The following is a 19,727-nucleotide window of genomic DNA, read 5'->3' on the forward strand; positions in this document are numbered from 1 at the left end:
TGTTCCTGGTCATCTGCATTCCCTTTCACTTTTTGAAAATGTGAAAGCCTCTTATAAAATTTAGTTGGAGGTACTGCTTTTCCAAAAGATGGGGGCAGAATTTGGGGGAAGCCACATTATCCACTATAATTGCAAAACTAAAGGAAATTTTGGATAAGCCTCAAATTAGAAAAAGCACAGCCTTGATGAATGGTACCTTTATTTCTTAGATGGGCGACTTGTATGGGCAGAGTGGAGCTGGGCATAATAAGCAGGACACAGGAAAGGACATCATAAGCTCTTTTCTTTCACCCTTAAAGCTGGTTTTCTATCCCCATGATCATGGTTTACTATGGTGTCATTTACAAGATCCAAACTATTTTGTTCTGAGTTTTTGATGTTTGCGTAAATACATCATCATTTTTGAGAGCTTTGCTCTGTCAGTTCTCACAGGAAAGAGAAAGGACTCATGTTGATAGAGTTGCATGAGCCTCTTCTAACAAATCAGGCACGATACCAGCAAACTGAGGCCTTCCCAAAGATGGGTGTAAGTTTTAAGGCCAACATATGAGCTTTCCTGTGGACTTCCAAGATGACTCAGTGGTAGAGAATCCACCTGCCAATGCAGGAGACGCGGGTTCGATCCCTGGGTCAGAAGATCCCCTAAAGAAAGAAATGGCAGCCCACTCCAGGATTCTTGCCTGGGGAATCCCATGGTCAGAGGAGACTGGTGGGCTACATCCATGGAGTGGCAAAGAGTCGGACACGACTTAGTGTCTGAACAGCGACGCAACAACGAGATTTCCCAAGTGTTTCACTTCCCAATACATACAAACCAAATTACGTATAACTCTAGTATCACAGGAACATTTCTGAAGAAGAAGCAGACCGACTTATAAGAATGACACAAGCTCTCCTCCACTAGTAAAGAATACCTATTTTAAAGGCTGTAAGGATAGAACTAGATTTTTCCATATCAGTGGGATATTTTCTTTTTTCAAAGGCACTGCAAAGAACGGCAGCAACCTCTCTTTCCCGCCATAGGACAAAACAGAGTATGGTAAAAAGTACATGAACAAACAGTCTTGGGTTTGAAGTCTGGATCCGTCACTTACTAGTGACACAGAACTAATAAGCTATGTATATATTACGATGTCCTGCCTCACCATCTTAGGAGAAGTAAAAGCACATTTCTTTTAAAATGAGCTTCTGCCTTCCTTAAAAATGTTTTTTTTTCTCAAGGGAACTCTCCGACATTATTGATGCAGCCACTACTATGGAAAACAGCATTAAGGTTCCTCAAACTAAAAAGAGAGTTGCCATATGATCTTGCAATCCCACTTCTGGAGCTATAGTCAGAAAAAACCCCATAATTTGAAAAGATACAATAGCCTTATGTACATAGCCTTATGTAAATAGCCTTAGCTATTTACAATAGCTAAGACATGGAAACAATCTAAATGTCCATTGACAGCTGAAAGGATAAAGAAAATGGAAGATATTAGACACACACACACACACACACACACACACACACATGGAATATTACTCAGCCATAAAAAAGAATGAAATACTGCCGTTTGCAGGACCATGAATGGACCTAGAGATTATCATATTAAGTGAAGTAAGTCAGAGAAAGACAAGTATTGTACAATATGACTTATACATGGAATTTAAATATGACACAGATGAACTTATTCACAAGACAGAAACAGGCTCACATGCACAGAGAACAGACTGGTGGTTGCCACGAAGAAGGGGATGGAGGAGAGATGGATTCAGAGTTTGGGATAAGCAGATGCAAACTATTATATATAGAATGGATAAACAATAAGGTCCTACTGTATAGCACAAAGAACTGTATTCAGTATCCTGTAATAAACCATAATGGAAAAGAATATGAAAAAGAATATATATGTATAACTGAATCACTTGGTTATATAGCAGAAATTAACATAAATTGTAAACCAATTATAGTTCAATTAAAGAAGAAATATGATCAAAATATATTTTCAATGGCATCCCTAGAGTTACTGCAAAAACAAACAAACATCCAGGGAGCGGGTGTCAGAGAAGACGTGTTTCATTTTCTTCTTTCCACTTCATCACCTCCAGGCTAAAGACATACTGAAGCTGAGAGGTTAGACCATGAAAACAGAAAGTAGAAGATATCTGTGATTATACTATACTACTTAAAGATTTCATCTAAGTGACCTGCATTCTTTCAGACTAGCAGATATTATTATTTCAGTGGTGAAATGAGTCTTCTTATGAATGGTGTATGACTTATATACACGATGACTGAACGCAGCCTGGAAGATAAAACTTTCTCAGGCGCTGCAACTAAGTAAATACTGACTTGCCCCAGCCCCTGTCGTGAAGGTGAACAGATGGAGTTTAGCCACACCGCAGGACTGTTGCCCAGTGAGCTTACTCCTGTTAACTGCCATTCCCACGTCAGTCGTTATTCTTGCCGGAAATCACACAGTGTCAGCAGGACAAATGCCTCTTCTTCTAGGAAACAGGAATAAAACAATGGAGTGAAAAATGAAAAGAACAGAGAAAGGATTTGCTTCTAGACTTCCCAACTCACTCCAAAATCGAACCTTCAGTACTTTGAACTATCTTGTCAATATAGCACATTTAATATACTCCTATCCATATAATCCATTATATCACACCTCATGTTTCAAACAGAGTAGAAGAAATTCAGGAAGTAAACTCCATCTCATGGGACTCTAACAGAATAAAAAAACAAAAACTTCCTGGAAGTGGTTTGTATTTTCTGAAGACATTTCTATTTTTATCCACTAGAATTAGCAGGTAAGCTCTAATTGTAGCAAGGGTTTTATCATTTTCACTCACTGCTGTAGACTCTTGGCCCAGAATAATGTCTGGCACATATTAAGTGCACAATTAAAAAAAATATTGAGAAAAGTAATAAATTCCAGGCAGCCTGACATTCTGAGTGACCCAAATAATGATAATTTCCTCAATATATTTTAAAAATATTTTTTGTTTTTTTGAACTTTTTTCTGGTTTCCCAAGTGAAAAAAACCAAAGGCTTTATTTCCCACATGGAAACCTCTGATTACCTTTTATCTCACCCCAATTTTGAAGTGATCTGTCATTTTCAAAATATCCACTGTAAACTCCATTTTCACTGATGGAACTCTTCGACCAAAGAAAATTATTTAAAATAAATGCCTATCTCTCTAGTATATAATACTATTGCTTCTTTCCTTCGAATCATAAAAGCAAAGAAATAAACTAAAAACATCTTTAAACATCATCATCTCTGTTTCCATTCAATGTCAGAAGTAACATCTGTTAACCTCCTAAACAAAGTCTCAAATATCAGGAAGCTGTCAAATTCAAAGTGATGGAAATTCATTTCCCAAAGTTTTAATGTGGTATATATATGCAAGGGAATATTTCTCAGCCATTAAAAAGAGGGAAATCAAGCCATTTGCAGCACTGAGAAGGGACCTAGAGATGTCAAACTGAGTGAAGCAAATCAGACAGAGAAAGAGAAATATCATATGCTATCTCTTATATGAGGAATCTAAAAAGAAATTATACAAATGCAGGTATTTAATTTGAAAGCTGAAGTTTTACCATTGGCAACAAAGTCTATCAAGCCTCTTAAAGTGACAGGCACACTACACTCCCATGATGATGACCGACAAAAATCCATCACTGAACAACCACAGTTTGCCAGACATTCTTTTAAGCAAAAACGGTTTTCCACACAAAAGTTCAGTTCACAACTCAAACAATCACACAAGTGCTTTTCTTTGCGATTCCTGCTGTGCATTGGTGTACAGCAAACGCGTTTTATACATACGCCCCATTTTGTCACACAGAATATTAAAAAGATGCATACTCAAAGGTCAAGGTTTTATAAAATTAGTCATTTTTATTACTTCATCAAGAACACCATTAAGTAAACTTGCTCTATCGTAGTTTACTCTGTATATATAAGAAGCGATTTATGTGAGGCTCCTGGGATAATGCTCTTGCTTTAAAACCATTAATGTCACTTGCTACCTACATTGATGGTCTCTAAATTCTTTAATTACTTACTCAGTTTTTTTAAAATTAAGGATTTTGTAATAGTAAAGTTCCAAGTATCGTAATGGCCTATCAGGGCTGGCTTATAACCTCCCAAGCTTATTTACTTTATTTATTTACTTGTCTGTTTTACAGTATCTATTTATTTATTTTTACTTTTTGGCTGCATGGCATGTAGGACTAGGGACTGAACCTGCACTCTTTGCATTGGAAGCGCGGAGCTGAACCACTGGACCACCAGGGAAGTTCCATGAACACAAACTTATTTAATTATCACAACAATCGCACAGAGAGCAAACATGACACACGAGCAAACCAAAGCTTTAAAAGACCAAATAACTTGGCCAAGGTAATAAAGATGGTACATTGAAGAGGGGGGGACTATAATCAGGTTTTTCTTACTCTAGAGTCACAGCTCATCATTCCATATTCCCTCTGAGTTTCTCAAGCATTTTCATTTCTGTAATCAGAAGGAACTAAAGATCTATGCTGACATTAGAATTATGTGTTCCTCTTAGGCACAAAAAACGAAGGCCCAGGGAGGTCAAGAGGTTTGTTCAAATTCATATTTACTTAATGGCAGAGCTGGGATGGAAAGAACCCAGTCCTAGGCAAGAAGCCCTGTGACGTTTCTTGCCTCTAAAAGAATGTTTTGGTTTCATCCTTATTTCTCTGGCACAGCCAGAGACAGACCTGCGAAGAGGAGACGCCCTTGGCAGGCACCGAAAGACACCAGCCTGTGATAAATGGACAGCTAGTGTTAAGGGTGCCTTCCCCAGCTTCCTCCTTGTCCCACGGCAGGCACATGAGTACCAGGACCCTTCCTGTCCTCTGGAGCTTACGTCTTTCCGCTACAAAGCCATCACACGGCAAGTGGCAACAGGCTCAAGTGTCATCTAGAAGACGTCCCAGGCTCCCAAGAAAAGAGAATGGGAACTCATGTTTTCTCCCCATCTTTCATGAAGCTCCAGCAGAAGCTCCAGACAAGACAGCTGAAAGTCCTCTGTGACAGGGTCAGAAATGGCGGGGGATGCTCCCAAAATGAAGGGCTGCCCACCACAGGTTGTACATCACCCTAAGACAAGTCAGCTTCCATACCAGGGGAGTTTTGGCAGGCACGTGCCACAATCCAAACACACAGACCATCCAGCCCAGCTCATATGATTCGAGGTACTATTCTGCTCAGTGGAACATGAGACCTCGGAGAACTCATCGCTCAGAATATCCAAAGAGGAGGCATGACATCACAAAAGGAACGGGGGAGGATACAGGGCAAAGCGGAGATAAGAAAGGTGTGAGGGACGCTGAGAGCATGGGGGAGATGGAGACGTGCTACGTACTGTAGACTTCAGGCGACAGCGGATCAACATCACGCAGCCTTCACAACACACTCACGGCCCTGGAAATCAACAGCTGGCACCTCTCACTGCCAAGTTCTAATGCATTTCCTGTTCACGCTCAGCGTCAGGACACCCGGCTTGCAAAATACCAATTGATGCAGACAGCGAGGGGAGTGGAAGAACCCACAGCTATACACCCCTGCCTTCTTTTCAGGACCTCGTTCCTCACAGCAAAGAAAATATTCACTCTGCAGCAGGTGAATTTTCACACAGGACGCCAAGGACATGTGTCCAGACATGCAGTCTGAAGGTGACTAGTATTTGGTAAGAAATGTTAAGCTCATTCAAGTTTTTCCATAAGATGGTATCGAAAAACCTAAACAAACCTTTTGGCCAACCCAATACTTGCTTTTTTTTTAGTATAAAAAATAGAGAAGCGACCTCTAAGGGTAATTCATATCTATCATTGGACAGAGCTCACTTGAGTACTACAGCCATTTATTCTCATCCTAATGGAGCGTCAACAAAGCAGCTATTATATTCCAACAGTAAGGCAACCTAGAGAATAAAACTCTAATACTTTTTGGATATTAGTCCTTGAATACTAGGGCCCAAAACTCTTGAGTTGAAAAGTTTTGATTCCTATCAACCAGCCACCTGAGTGCCCGGGCTTCTCTCTTGGATTGCTGGAAGCTTGGTATCCACATCTCTCGCAAGGAGTGCCGGCGTGGGGCCAGCGGTGAGAAAGCAAACACTGTAGGCTCTGGGCAGCTCAGGTGGGTCACGTCTGCCTGCCACCTTTTGGGTGGTAAGCCCTGCATTGAGAGAAAAAGGGGAGAATGAAAAATACAAGTTAGCACAAGTCTCATGTTCCCTCAGTACCGAAAGCAAGTACTATGGGGTCTCCATAGTAACACTGCTGAAGAGTTAAAAGGAGAAAGAAAGTATCTAACGTTTATTGAGAATACCCTGTGCATTAGATGGGCTTCCCAGGTGGCTCAGTGGTAAAGAATTAGCCAGCCAATGCAGGAGATGCAAGAGGCGTGGGTTTGATCCCTAGCTCGGGAAGATCCCCTGGAGGAAGAAATAGTAACCCACTCCAGTCCTCTTGCCTGAGAAATCCTGTGGACAGAGAGGCCTGGTGGACTACAGTCTACGGGGTCTCAAAGAGTCAGATATGCAATGACGGAGCATTCACAACACACATGGCCCTAGATGCTCTGCTAGGCGGGTTTCACAGGTGGTCTCATTCAGTCCTTCAATCCATTCAGCAACACCCTCAGGACAAAGCACATTTTTATGTAGTTTTACAACACAGATGAAAAGGAAGGGATTCCACAAACTTCCTAAAACGGAAAGATCAACTCAGAAGGCCAGAAGTTAGGATGGTTTTGGATGTCTGGACAGTAACACTAGAAGTTAAAAAGCAGTGGTGAAATTCATCGATGAGGATTAACACTAGTAAGTACAACTTTAAGGAGAAAAAGAAGAGTTGCACAGCCTTGAAACATCTCCCCCCAGATATTTACTAATTATTGTGGTTTCAACATACGTCCAGGGACTTCCCTGGTGGTCCAGCAGCTAAGACTCCATCCTCCCAATGCAAGAGGCCTGGGTTCAACCCCTGGTCAGGAGACTAGATCCCACCTGCCATAACTAAAGATTCTGCATGCTGCAATGAAGATCAAAGACCCCACGTGTGGCAACCCAGTGCAGCCAAATAATTAATTAATTTAAAAAATATAAATATATATATATCCTCAAATTAGTTTATATTCCTCCCCCAAGGAGGTGAAGCTTAATTCCCTTCTCTTTGACTGTGGGCTGGATTTACTGACTCGCTCAGTGTAAAGAGAAAATTAGTGACTTCAGAGAGGAAAAACCCAGCAGACACCACCTTAGGCAGGTGATCAAAGAGAGCATAACCAGTAAAACATCATGTTGATATCACTCATCCTCTGACATGATACAATGAGAAGGGCCTTTTCACCTCTGTCCTCTTATTCCCCCAAATCCAAAACCCAAGTCTCAACATGAGAAAACATCAGAGAAACTCTATAGAGGAACATTCTGCAGAATATACTGACCAGTCTTCTTCAAAAATGTCAGTTATTAAAAAAACAAGGAAAGATGGCACAACTGTCACAAACTGAAGGCGTCTAAGGCAACATGAGGAGTAACTACAATCTGGTATCCTGGATCCGATCCTGGAACAGACAAAGGATGTAAGTGTGGAAGCTGAAGAAATAGGACTCAAGTCTGTACTGCAGTTCATTGTAGTATTAACAGTCGATATTGGTTTCTCAATGTTGACAAATGTGCATGGCTGTGTAAAGTATTAACATTACAAAAAAATTCTGGCACTCTGCACTATCTTTGCAAACCTTCTATCAATCCGTAATCCTTTCAAAAGTTAAAAAAAAATTTAAAGAAAGCCAATAACAAAATGCCTTCAAAATTCTGAAAAAACAAAACTAATGTCCATTTTAGTAGTTTACATTCAGCTAAACTATAGCTTAAATGTTAGAATCGAATAAAGACATTTCAGACATCCCCCATACATCCTTTGTCAAGAAGCTATATGAGGGTCAGTTCAGTTCAGCCGCTCAGTAATGTCTGACTCTTTGTGACCCCATGGACTGCAGCACACCAGGCTTCCCTGTCCATCACCAACTCCCGGAGCTTACTCAAAGTCATGTCCACCAAGTCAGTGATGCCATCCAACCATCTCATCCTCTGTCATCCTCTTCTCCTCCTGCCTTCAATCTTTCCCAGCATCAGGGTCTTTTCAAATGAGTCAGTTCTTCGCATCAGGTGGCCAAAGTATTGCAGTTTCAGCTTCAGCATCAGTCCTTCCAATAAATATTCAGGACTGATTTCCTTTAGAAATGACTGATTCGATCTCCTTGCAGTTCAGGAACTCTCAAGAGTCTTCTCCAACACCACAGTTCAAAAGTATCAATTCTTTGGCGCGCAACTTTTTTAGTCCATCTCTCACATCCATGCATGACTACTTGAAAAACCATAGCTTTGACTAGATGGACCTTTGTTGGCAAAGTAATGTCTCTGCTTTTTAATATGCTGTCTAGGTTGGTCATAGCTTTTCTTCCAAGGAGCAAGCATCTTTTAATTTCATGGCTGCAGTCACCATCTGAAGTGATTCTGGAGCCCCCAAAAATAAAGTCTCTCATTGTTTCCATTGTTCCCCACCTATTTGTCATGATGGGACCAGATGCCATGATCTTTGTTTTTTGAACGTTGACTTGTAAACCAGCTTTTCCACTCTCCTCTTTCACTTTCATCAAGAGGGTCTTTAGTTTATCTTCACTTTCTGCCATAAGGGTGGTGTCATCTGTATATCTGCGGTTATTGATATTTCTCCCAGCAATCTTGATTCCAGCTTGTGCTTCATCCAGCCCAGCATTTCGCATGATGTACTCTGCATTTAAGTTAAATAAGCAGGGTGACAATATACAGCCTTGACATACTCCTTTCCTGATTTGGAACCAGTCTGTTGTTCCATGTCCAGTTCTAACTGTTGCTTCTGGACCTGCATACAGATTTCTCAGGAGGCAGGTCAGGTGGTCTGGTATTCCCATCTCTTTCAGAATTTTCCACAGTTTGTTACAATCCACAAGTCAAAGAGTTTGGCGTAGTCAATAATGCAGAAGTAGATGATTTTCTGGAACTCTCTTGCTTTTTTGATGATCTAACAGATGCTGGCAATTTGATCTCTGGTTCCTCTGCCTTTTTTAAATTCAGCTTGAACACCTGGAAGTTCACAGTTCATGTACTGTTGAAGCCTGGCTTGGAGAATTTTGAGCATTACTTTGCTCATGTGTGAGATGAGTGCAATTGTGTGGTAGTTTGTACATTCTTTGGCATTGCCTTTCTTTGGGATTGAAACGAAAATTGACCTTTTCCAGTCCTGTGGCTACTGCTGAATTTTCCAAATTTGCTGGCATATTGAGTGCAGCATTTTCACAGCATCAGCTTTTAGGATGAGGGTACAATCAACCAAATAAAGAGAAAGAAAGTTAAGAGAAAAGGAGAAAAACATACAAGAAACAGAGGTGTCAACATAAAAGAAAAAGGAAAGGCAATTCCCAAAATACTAGGGAAGGGAGAGCTCAGGGTGGTCTCTACACAGTATAGAGGGCAATCAGATGTACCTAATATATGTCACAAGGCTCCAGGAGAGATTTATTCAACAAGATGAAATGATCTGAATGCCTGGTATAGCTAAACATCTTCAAAGGAGGTTTAAACAATCAACAAGAATTGAATTAGTTATGTAAAAGAATAAAATAAACAAACAAGAAATAAGACAATTATTAACTTGAGGGAAACCAAAAGCTGTACAGGTAAGGGAAGTAAATCATAGTTTACTACATGGTTCATCTCTACATAAGTTACATGATCATATAAACAGTGGATATTTTAGAAAAAAACTGTGTATAAGAGCATGTTATTTAGAAACATTGAGTAATAACCAAAATAAATAGCTAAGTATGGTAGTAAGTGGCTTCCCAGGTGGCGCCAGTGGTAAAGGATCTGCCTGCCAATGCAGAAGACATGGGGTTTGATCCATGAGTTGGGAAGATCCCCTGGAGGAGGGCATGGCAGCCCACTCCAGTATTCCTGCCTGGGAAATCCCATGGACAGAGGAGCCTGGTGGGCTACGGTCCGTGGGGCTCCAGGGAGTAGGACCCGCCTGGGCACAGAACATAGCTGGTGGCAAGTGGCTGCCTTCTAGGGAAGGAGAAAAGGAAAAAGAAGTAGAAGATTGCTTTGTTTTGAACTAACTTTGCAGAACTATCTGATACAAGTACAAGATATACTTGTACCTGTATATCTTTTTCTTAAAAATTTTTTTTATCTTTTGGCCACACCACGTGGCATGTGGGATCTTAGTTCCTCAACCAGGGAAAAAACCCACACCCTCTGCATTGGAAGCACAGTCTTAACCACTGAACCACCTGGGAAGTCCTAAAAAAAATTTTTAATGTGAAGATATTAGAGTCGATAACAGTCAGGTCTGCAACGATTACTCTTCGTCCATACCAAATTTAGAAAGCAGAGCAGAAAAACCAATCTGAAATATACTAGAGATGTTTAGCCTGTAAAAGAGGTGACTCTGAGTGAACATAAAGCTTGTTTTAAAGCATCTAAAGAGATTACAAACGGAAGAGTGAACTAACTTGTTTGGTAGAGCATGAAGGATAGGGTTGCCTAAATTCTCTCTTCTCTTGAAAACTACTCACAGATGGTCATGGAGTTTGGCTTCCAAGAGCCTGGAACAAGAGTAAGGATTCTTTACCAAGACTAAATTGAGCACAGAAAACCAGAACAGGAATCCAAATGACAAACCACAAGAAAATGCTAAGACTTACAATCTGGGGAGTCTAAATACCCATCCAGTGACTTCCCTGATGGTCCAGCGGCTAAGACTCTATGCTCCTGGGTTTGATCCTGGATCAGGAACTAGATGCCACATGCCACAATTAAAGGTCCCACATGCCACAATGAAGGTCCTTCTTGCATGCTGCAACTAAGACCCGGTGTAGCCAAAAAAATACCAACTCAAAGTTCAAAGGATTAGATGCAGGTTCAAACATTGGGTTACTACAACCAGAATTCATGGTTGGGGAGAGACTGTATTTGGAGCAAGACCACAATCAAATAAGGAGGACCCCAATCGACTACTACAAAACAGCTTTGGAAAGGCCATTGCTCATCTTTCCTGACTGATGGTCACAGATGCAAAGCTGTATCTCACTACATTAGAGTCAGACGCGGGAAGCTAAGAAAGAACTATAGAAGGGGAAGTCTTGGTTCAATACAAAGACTGGTATAACTGTAGAAACTTAACAAAAGATAAGATTTGCTGCCCTAAAAAAATGGTGAAATCGCCAGCCCTGGAAATGTAACATAAATTAGCAGATGACTTGGTCGTGACACTTGAAACATCAGTTTCATCTGTGCTGACCATACCACCTTCAGTGGCCTTCCCAGCCCTGACCTTGCATAACTGTCTACAGGAGAAAGTCAGTAGTAGTACTCTTTCCCTGTCTGCCCACTCGAGAGTTCTTCCAATGATCTAGGATCAAGTCCCATTTAAGGTGACATCACAGAGAAAGGAATCTTGTGAAATGGACTCTTTTAACTCTAGTGTTCTTCCAGAAATGTTTCATAGTGTGACCTGAAGAAAGTGTGTCTGATGAAATAGTGATGGCAAGTTTAGTAGTAACTAACTTTCAGCATCCCAAATTGCCTTTCCAGCTGAAGTCCTGGGCAGAAAAACAAGCTGTTTCTAAACTACAATTAATAAATATTTTGCTTCCAAGGAGAACATGGCTCCTATTTTAACAATAAGGAAAAAGTCAGATAATCTACAAATTCGTAACTCTTCTTGAGTTCATCAGGGTACCAAGATCACACAACAACCAAGTGAACTGAATCCCAAAGTGACATGTTTTTCTCAGGAAAGATATACACAGGATCAATTTCACCTTTTGCAGAACACAGGAGAAAGCGGTGGCTACCACAAAGTAGGTAACAAGAAATCAACTAAAATTTTAACAAATCCTTATAGGTATGGGCTACCATGGTAGTTTGGAATAGCTGGGTTACACCAAAATAGAGGTCAAATTACTCAAAAGCTCTTTTCTTTAAAAAAAAAAAAATCAGTATTTATTTGGCAACATTGGGTCTTAGTTGCATGCAGGCTCAGTAACTGGGGCACATGGGCTTGGTTGCTCCATGGAATGTGGGATCTTAGTTCCCAGACCAGGGATCAAACTCACATCCTTGGTACTGCAAGGCAGATTCTTAACCACTGAACCAGCAGGGAGGCCCCAAAAGCTTTTTCCATGTACCTCCATCAGATGCCCAGGAAGAAGACTGGGGCCAGGGCAAAACACTGGAAACAGCCTCCTTCTTTGGCCCAGGACAGGGAGGGAGATGTCAGGAAGCCCCTTCCATCTCCCCAGAACCTTCCCTCACAAAGAGAAAAAGCCTTATGACACTGAGGAAGCAGGAGCTAACCTTTTATCTTCGGATCCAGGGGATGAAAAGCTACCACTCCCCCATACAAAATTCACCTGTCTCGTTCTGGGGGAGGCTGGAAACCAATCTGGACCTAGGATCCCACCATGATACCAGAGGTCACCTACCCCTGAAGGGACACAGAACTCTCTCCCATCCAAACCAACCACAGATGCAAGGCAGAGTCTGGCTTGAAGGAGAGGCAAGAACACTGAGAACGCTTCACTCCTGAGTTCCAGGAATGCAAAAACCTAAGCCTGATGCTGCCGAGAAAACAAAGAACTCACCCTGCCCACGCCACGAGCCAATCGCTGAGCAACAAGCAACAGCAGTTTACTGCTAATGGAGGGGCAAGAGAAGGGAGACCTCCCCTGTGACCCATCCATGTAGGACCTGACAAAAGCTGAGGGTGGGGGGGAAAGGCTGAGAAAAACCACTTAGTGCCAGGTCCCACTGTAAGTACAGGTAATCATCAGAGTTAATAATGATAATATTTAATTATCGATTACTACAATTATAAATACTGGAATAATTTGAAGCTGCAGAGCACTAAACGTAACAGTAACAGCACAGACCTTTCTTTTTCTCTTTTTTGGCCGCACCACGTGGCATGTGGGATCTCAGTTCCCTGGCCAGGGGTGGAACCCTCACCTCTGTAATGGAAGGCAGAGTCTTAGCCACTGGACTACCAGAGAAGTTCTGCAAACCCAAATTTAGGTCAGCTCTCTGCTAGACCCTCAGGTGGCACTAGCGGTAAAGAACCCGCCTGCCAGTGCAGGAGACACGGGTTTGATCTCTGGGTCAGAAAGATCCCCTGGAGGCAGGCATGGCAACCCACTCCAGTAATTTTGCCTGGAGAATGCCATGGACAGAGGAGCCTGGCCTATGGTTCACAGGGTTGCAAAGAGTCAGATACAACTGAAGCGATTTGGCACTTGACTAGACCAACTCAACTGGCATTAGATTCTCATAGGAGCGCGAACCCTACTGCGAACTGCACCTGCGAGGGATCTAGGTTGGGTGCCCCTTGTAAGAATCTAATGCCTGATGATCTGAGGTGGAGCTGAAGCGGTGCTGCTAGCCCTGGGGAGTGGCTGCCACTGTCTCCTGTCACCCTCAGATGTTTTCTAGTTGCAGGAAAACAAGCTCAGGGCTCCCACTGATTCTGAATTATGGTGAGTTGTATGACTATTTCATTATATATTACAATGCAATAATAACTGCAATAAAGTGCACAATAAATATAATGCACTTGAGTCTTCCCAAAACATTCCCCTCGCTGTCCCCTGGTCCATGGAAAAACTGTCTTCCATGAAACTGGTCTCTGGTGCAAAAAGGCTGGGGACCACTGGGTTGAAGGACTGAAAATGTGGATGAGATTCAGAACTTTCCATTTTTTAAACTTTTTTGGCCTTCATGCCTCCCCTGCAGCTTCCATGCATCACTGCCCAGCACCTGTAGTGTGGTATCCTCCAGAAGAAACAATAAAGTAGAATTTAAAGCCTTCAGCATAGACTAGCAAACTTCATGGCACTCCTCAAATAGAAATGAAATATCCATCCTTCCCACAGAACCTGGCCTCTCTGATAAAAGTGAGGACCAGTGATAAGGCAGCTGCAACAGAAGAATGCAGAGCAGCGGAGAACATCAAGACAGCCATCCCGGCACCTCTCTGCCAAACCTGGGCTCACTTACCTTTTCCTGGAGCCTAATGTTATCCCACACCTTGGTGCACACCATACACTCAAATGCGTCGATGTAGTTGTCCTGCTTAACGTCCTGCACCCCCCATTTCCGTTCCCTGAGCGCGGTGAGAAGTCGCTGATTTGAGATCTCACCCTTCAGCTTCCATTCTATGTAGGCCTGGTAGCGTCTGTCATCCTGGTCCAGCGCTCTGATGTAACTTGCCAGTTCTCTAGGGTGAGAAAATTCTGATACCAGGATAGCGCTTCTATTACTTGGAAGCCAGTCTGCGATGCTGGGGGATCCGTAATACACAGGGACGACCCCCAGTTTCAGAGGTCTCCAGAACTTCTCGGTGATGTAATCATCACACACCGCATTCTCAAAAGCAAGGATAAACTTATACTGGGCAAGGATCCTGTAAAAGCCATCTGCGTCCATAGAGGCTGGATTGCTCAACTGTGGAGGGAGAGGTTTGTTTCGCAGACACTCGCCGTAGGAATCGACCTCAATGTATGTCATCAGCTCTCGAACATAACTGTCCCTGTCTGAGGGCGGGTCACAGTCGGACTGTACATACACCAGGGGAGCAAGGATCTTCCGGAGGTTGTTTTTAGACCGCAAGGGGACCAGGTATCGGAGGGACGTCAGGACTTCGGTGCCCTCCAAGTACTGGGTGGTTAGTGGCAGGTGGGAATGCCGGCTGAAGGTGGCGGTGTAGTTGAACAAGGTGATTACTGGCTGGTGAAAGAGCTTATAATTATTTTTTGGAGACTCTTCATGAAAAAGGGCCCAGTCGTGATGGGCTTTCCGAGGCAGAGGTAAGCTATCTATGCTAAAGTCAGTACCTAGGAGAAGAAAAGACAATGTTAGTACATCCAAAAGAACTCTGGTGTTTCAGTTTGAGTTCACCCGGGAAAACTAGTACATAGAGGAGGTTGAGGCTATAAATAAGAAGCCTGTTATAATGCCTGCAAAATGCCTGGTAGTTAAGACTTCCCTGGTGGTGCAGTGGATAAGAATCTGCCTGCCAGTGCAGGGGACATGGGTTCCATTCCTGGTCCTGAAAGATCCCACATGGCATGAAGCATCTAAGCCCAGACGCCACAAATACTGAGCCCGAGCGCTAGAACCCAGGAGCCACAACTCCTGAAGCCCCAGTGCCCCAGAGCCTGTGCACCAGGACAAGAGAAGCCACTGCAGTGAGCAGCCCGCACATCCCAACAGAGAGCAGCCTGTGCTCACTGCAACTAGACAAAAGCCCACACATAGCAGCAAAGACCCAGCGCAGCCAAAAATAAATACATAAATAAATATTTTTTTAAACGCCCAATAGTCAAATCATGAAGCTTTCACCCTAGAAACTGCTTATAAGGAGGGTCATCAAGGAAAGGGACATTCTCTCTCATGTTATAAAAAGAGAAATGGGAGTAAGTGTCTAGCCTGGTTCTTAAGAATTTATTCCGCTGACTCCTGCAACTGGCTTTTTCTTTCCAGAGGCATTATCCAAAGAGGAAAGGAGAAATGAAGAGAGATACAATTCTTAAAAAGGGAAAGAGAAAGGAAGCCAAAAGGGAGAAAGCAAACTAGCTTGGCAGATTGATTAAATGGAAAAAAAAAAAAGGAAATTACGCAAAAGTAGCCAGAACAAATACACGGGATAGATTTTTTTTTTTTAATCCAAAATGATCGATTTTCAACAAAGTGCAGTGAATCAGTCTTAGTCAAAATGGTAGATAAGAGGCTTTTAAAGACTTAAGAGCTGATAATAGCACTATATTACAGATCGCTGAAGGATGGATGTGAAATAACAAGCACATCATGAAATAAAGAAGGCATAACAGGATTATAACTGTGAGTGATTCTAGCTTCCAGAGGATTAATTGGGGAAAACTTCGAAACATGATAATGTGCAGACAGAAATGATGGATGTGGTAAACCATTGTTTCCTGGCTGTGGGTGGAAACCCAATCAGGAAGAAGCAACTTCCATGACTGAGAAAGAAGAATTAAGACAATATCACAATACATAACACAATTTCTAAGGTGTTCCAGACACTGATGATATTTTGGCCCAGTGACTTGATTTTTTTTTTTTTAATGCAAGAAAATGGCATACACACACACACACAAAACCCATCTTCTAGCATCCACTGGGGAAAAGACACACCAAATAAATTCTTCCAGGAAAACGAGACATATTCTCTGGTAGAACTCATAAAAATTAATTATGTAATGCCAGTGCACACTCTCTTAAATAAACACATACTCTTTGGTGCCAACAGTACATCAATGAGAAATCAATTAATCAAGAGAGTCTTTTAAACAACTGAAGACCAAAGAAGTTTATGCTGGAGGACGTATACTGAGCCCAGAGAAACGGCTGAGGATTGTGTATTGCTGTCTTGATAACAGGCTTTTATTCTCAATGAGCAGGAAAGAAAGACTAAGATCTAAAGATGGTCATATCTTGGTTTACTTGGCATTTGCTACGCAAGTCCTTTAGCAGCGAAAAGAATACTCAGGGGACTTCCCTGGTGGCCCACGGGTTAAGAATCCACCTTCCAGGGCAGGTACGCAGGTCCATCCCTGGTTGGGGAAGTAAGATCCCACAGACAGCAGGGCAACTAAGCCCTTGCTGCAACTACTGAGCCCAAGCACCACACCTAGACAGGAGTCCACATGACACAACTAAGACCCGATGCAAATAAATGAATCAAAAGAATACTCGCACATGCCTGAACCGTAATGGCACGCAGAGCTGAATGGTCAGCAATGGTCAACAGACAAACATCGGACATGAAAGAGAGCTGGAGAAGAAAGGCAATTTACCGCATTGAACTGGCAGCTGCTCACAAAGGTTCTACGTTGGTCAAGTGGCCAATGATGGGCACTGAACCCATAAACTTGAGTTAGAACATAAAGCTTCCACAGAAGGCAGAGCAGAGAATCAAGGCCATTTTCCTGGGAGAGGAAGATCCAGAGTCCAATCCATAGGCACAGAGGGCAGGGATGCAGATGTACGATTAGAGGCTGGAGGTGATATGGTTAAGATGAAAGCAGGTCTAGAATTAATGATCAGGCACAAGTGCTCGGAGTGAGGGACTCAGACACCTGGGGCCGTCCGCTGCTGGTACCTGGCACATGGGTGACTCTTAATGGCCTCACCCTGTGGTCACCATGACAAAGATCCAAACTGCAGAGCGAGGAAGCAGAAAGACACAACTAGTGCTTCAGAACAAGGACAGGACCTGACTCTCATCACTGCTCGTCTACATCTGTAAAGTATAAGAGGAAGTAAGCTCGTTGAAACCTCGTCACAGCCAGTATCTAAGTCTGTGTGTTGGTAATCAGAATGACACTTACTCTTGTGAAACTGCAACCAGTTATAATGAGGTTTTCATTCATTTTAGCTAGGAGGTGAGGGCTTCCAGGCTCATTACGCCTTGCATTATACCCCCCCCCCCACACACACACACCACATTGAAATAAGTTGTGGATTTTTTTTAATCAGATTCTTCCTAACTAAAATTCTCTGAGGAAGATTAAAAAATATATGTCATCTTGCCCAGCAGGCTCCTCCCCTAAACTTACAGCTTATCATTGTAAACACTCAAGAATTCTTAAGTTACAACCATAACAAACCTAAAACACTTCTCTGAGGATATTACAACCAATAATGCGAGTGGCGGTATTGAGCAATTTCGCAAAGGTACTTGGATGTGGGTTGGGCTTCCCAGGTGGCGCTAGTGGTAAAGAACCTGCCTGCCAATGCAGGAGACGTAACAGACTCGGGTTCGATCCCTGGGTAGGGAAGATGCCCTGGAGGAGGGCATGGCAACCCACTCCAGTACTCTTTCCTGGAGAATCCCACGGACAGAGAAGCCCGGCAGGCTACAGTCCACGGGGTCACAAGAGTCAGACACGAATGAAGCAACTCAACTTAGCAGGCACACACACACTGGATGTGGGTCAGGAAACAGCCGAGTTATTTAGCTCCCTCTGACTCCAGGGCAACACCCGCTATAACAAGAGTCGGAACCGGGGTATTTAAAGAAGAGAAAATCCACTGAACTATGATAAACCCATACAAATGTGACTAACTTGCATGTGACTGGTTCAGGAGTTTGGTACAGCCACGTGCACTTGCTCTTACAGGTAACAACTTCAGATTCAAGCTCCCATTTCCCTGGGTTATTCTGTGTTTCCTGAATACTGACTAATTCATTCGTTCCTTTATTAGCTGACAAATAGGTCTTCAGCACTTAAGTGCACAATAAAGGAAATCACAACTAGAAGCACAAAAAGAATGCAATTCATGCTGGCAAACGGTGCTTCAGCCTCAGACTGGAAGGGGAGGCGGCCACCCGCCACAGCACGGACAAACCTTGAGGATGCTGTGCTGAGTTCAGTGATGCAAGTCAGTCACCAAAAAGAAAAGAAAAGAAAAATATCATGTGATTCCTCTTATCTGAGGTCCCTAGGATAGTCAAATCCACAGTCAAACCCAAACGGTGCTAGGGTGCTGATGATGGGGACTGAATCTGAAAAGGCAGAGAAGCAGAGTGACCATCCTCTATCTGTTTATGTGCCCTCTTTCTTCTTCAGGGGCATATACTCTTCTTTTATTATTCCCACACAAACTGGGAAAAGCGCGAGGCAACACACATTACTAACCCCACTCTATGAAGAAAGTTTGGCTTGAGTTGTGTATCTGAAGTTAAAGACCCCTGGTGGGGACCAGAATTTTCAGACTGGCTAATGGCAAACAACCAGAGAGCTCCCTGGCCCCACTACAACGCTGACGCTATTGAATAACCAACTCTCGGCAGTCCCAAGACACTCACAGAAATATGACCCAGCTTACACCCAGTCCACTCGGGAAGAGGCATGCCTTAACTCAGAAAAAAGAAACGTTCCCACACGATGTCCCCCAAAGGTCACTTGTTTTTTAAAAAAGGACCTCTACTGTAAAACAGTATGGCCCATAAAATGTGATCCTGCAAAAAGACCCCAACAGAAGGACCTAAAACTTCGGAGGAAAACAATTTAGGCCAAGGGGCTCCCTGATAACATTATCATCTGCATAGTCCATTGTTATTTTTTAAACCATTTCACATGAATTTTCTAGACTTACCCACACAGCCCCATCAGAGTGTTTATTTTCTGTAAGGTTCTGAGGGTTACCTAAAAATACCGCACACACACTTCCGCAGACAGCCTGGCCCTCACCACTTCAGAGGGACTCTGGGAGAGGTCTTGACTTCCAGACCCATATTCTCCCCTCTTCTCCCGCCATCTCTCTTCATGAGTCTGCTTATCTGACCATTATATCAATTCTACGTCATGTAGCCCAGCAGTCCCCAACATTTTAGGCACTGGGCAAAACTGGTTTCCTGGAAGACACAGACCGCTGGGCAGAGACTGGTTTCGTGCAAGACAATCTCTCCATGGATTGGGGGAGGGGGGATGGTTTGGGGATGATCCTGTTCAGGAGTACACGACCTAGGGCCCTCACACACGCAGTTCACGGTAGGATTCAAGTTCCTCTGTGAACTGCGAGAAATGAATGAATGCCGCTGCTGAGCTGACAGGAGGTGACGAT

At 42.9% G+C, this 19,727-nt stretch overlaps 1 protein-coding gene across 4 annotated transcripts in view; it reads right to left on the reverse strand.

The window, feature by feature from the left end:
* Positions 1–3,872: 3,872 nt before the first annotated feature.
* The window catches only part of FUT10 (fucosyltransferase 10), a 74,778-nt gene continuing 58,923 nt past the window's right edge, over positions 3,873–19,727 (reverse strand). For all 4 annotated transcript variants that reach the window (XM_065947237.1, XM_065947240.1, XM_065947238.1 and 1 more), the window contains exons 4-5: positions 14,136–14,971; positions 3,873–6,208 (exon numbers count right to left, since the gene is read on the reverse strand). In XM_065947237.1, coding sequence (XP_065803309.1) covers positions 5,984–6,208; positions 14,136–14,971 — 1,061 coding nt within the window. In that variant the 3' untranslated portion in view covers positions 3,873–5,983. The remainder of the gene's footprint in view (positions 6,209–14,135; positions 14,972–19,727) is intronic.

This window comes from Muntiacus reevesi, chromosome 10 (assembly GCF_963930625.1).
Source record: "Muntiacus reevesi chromosome 10, mMunRee1.1, whole genome shotgun sequence".
Classification (NCBI taxonomy): Eukaryota; Metazoa; Chordata; class Mammalia; order Artiodactyla; family Cervidae; genus Muntiacus; species Muntiacus reevesi.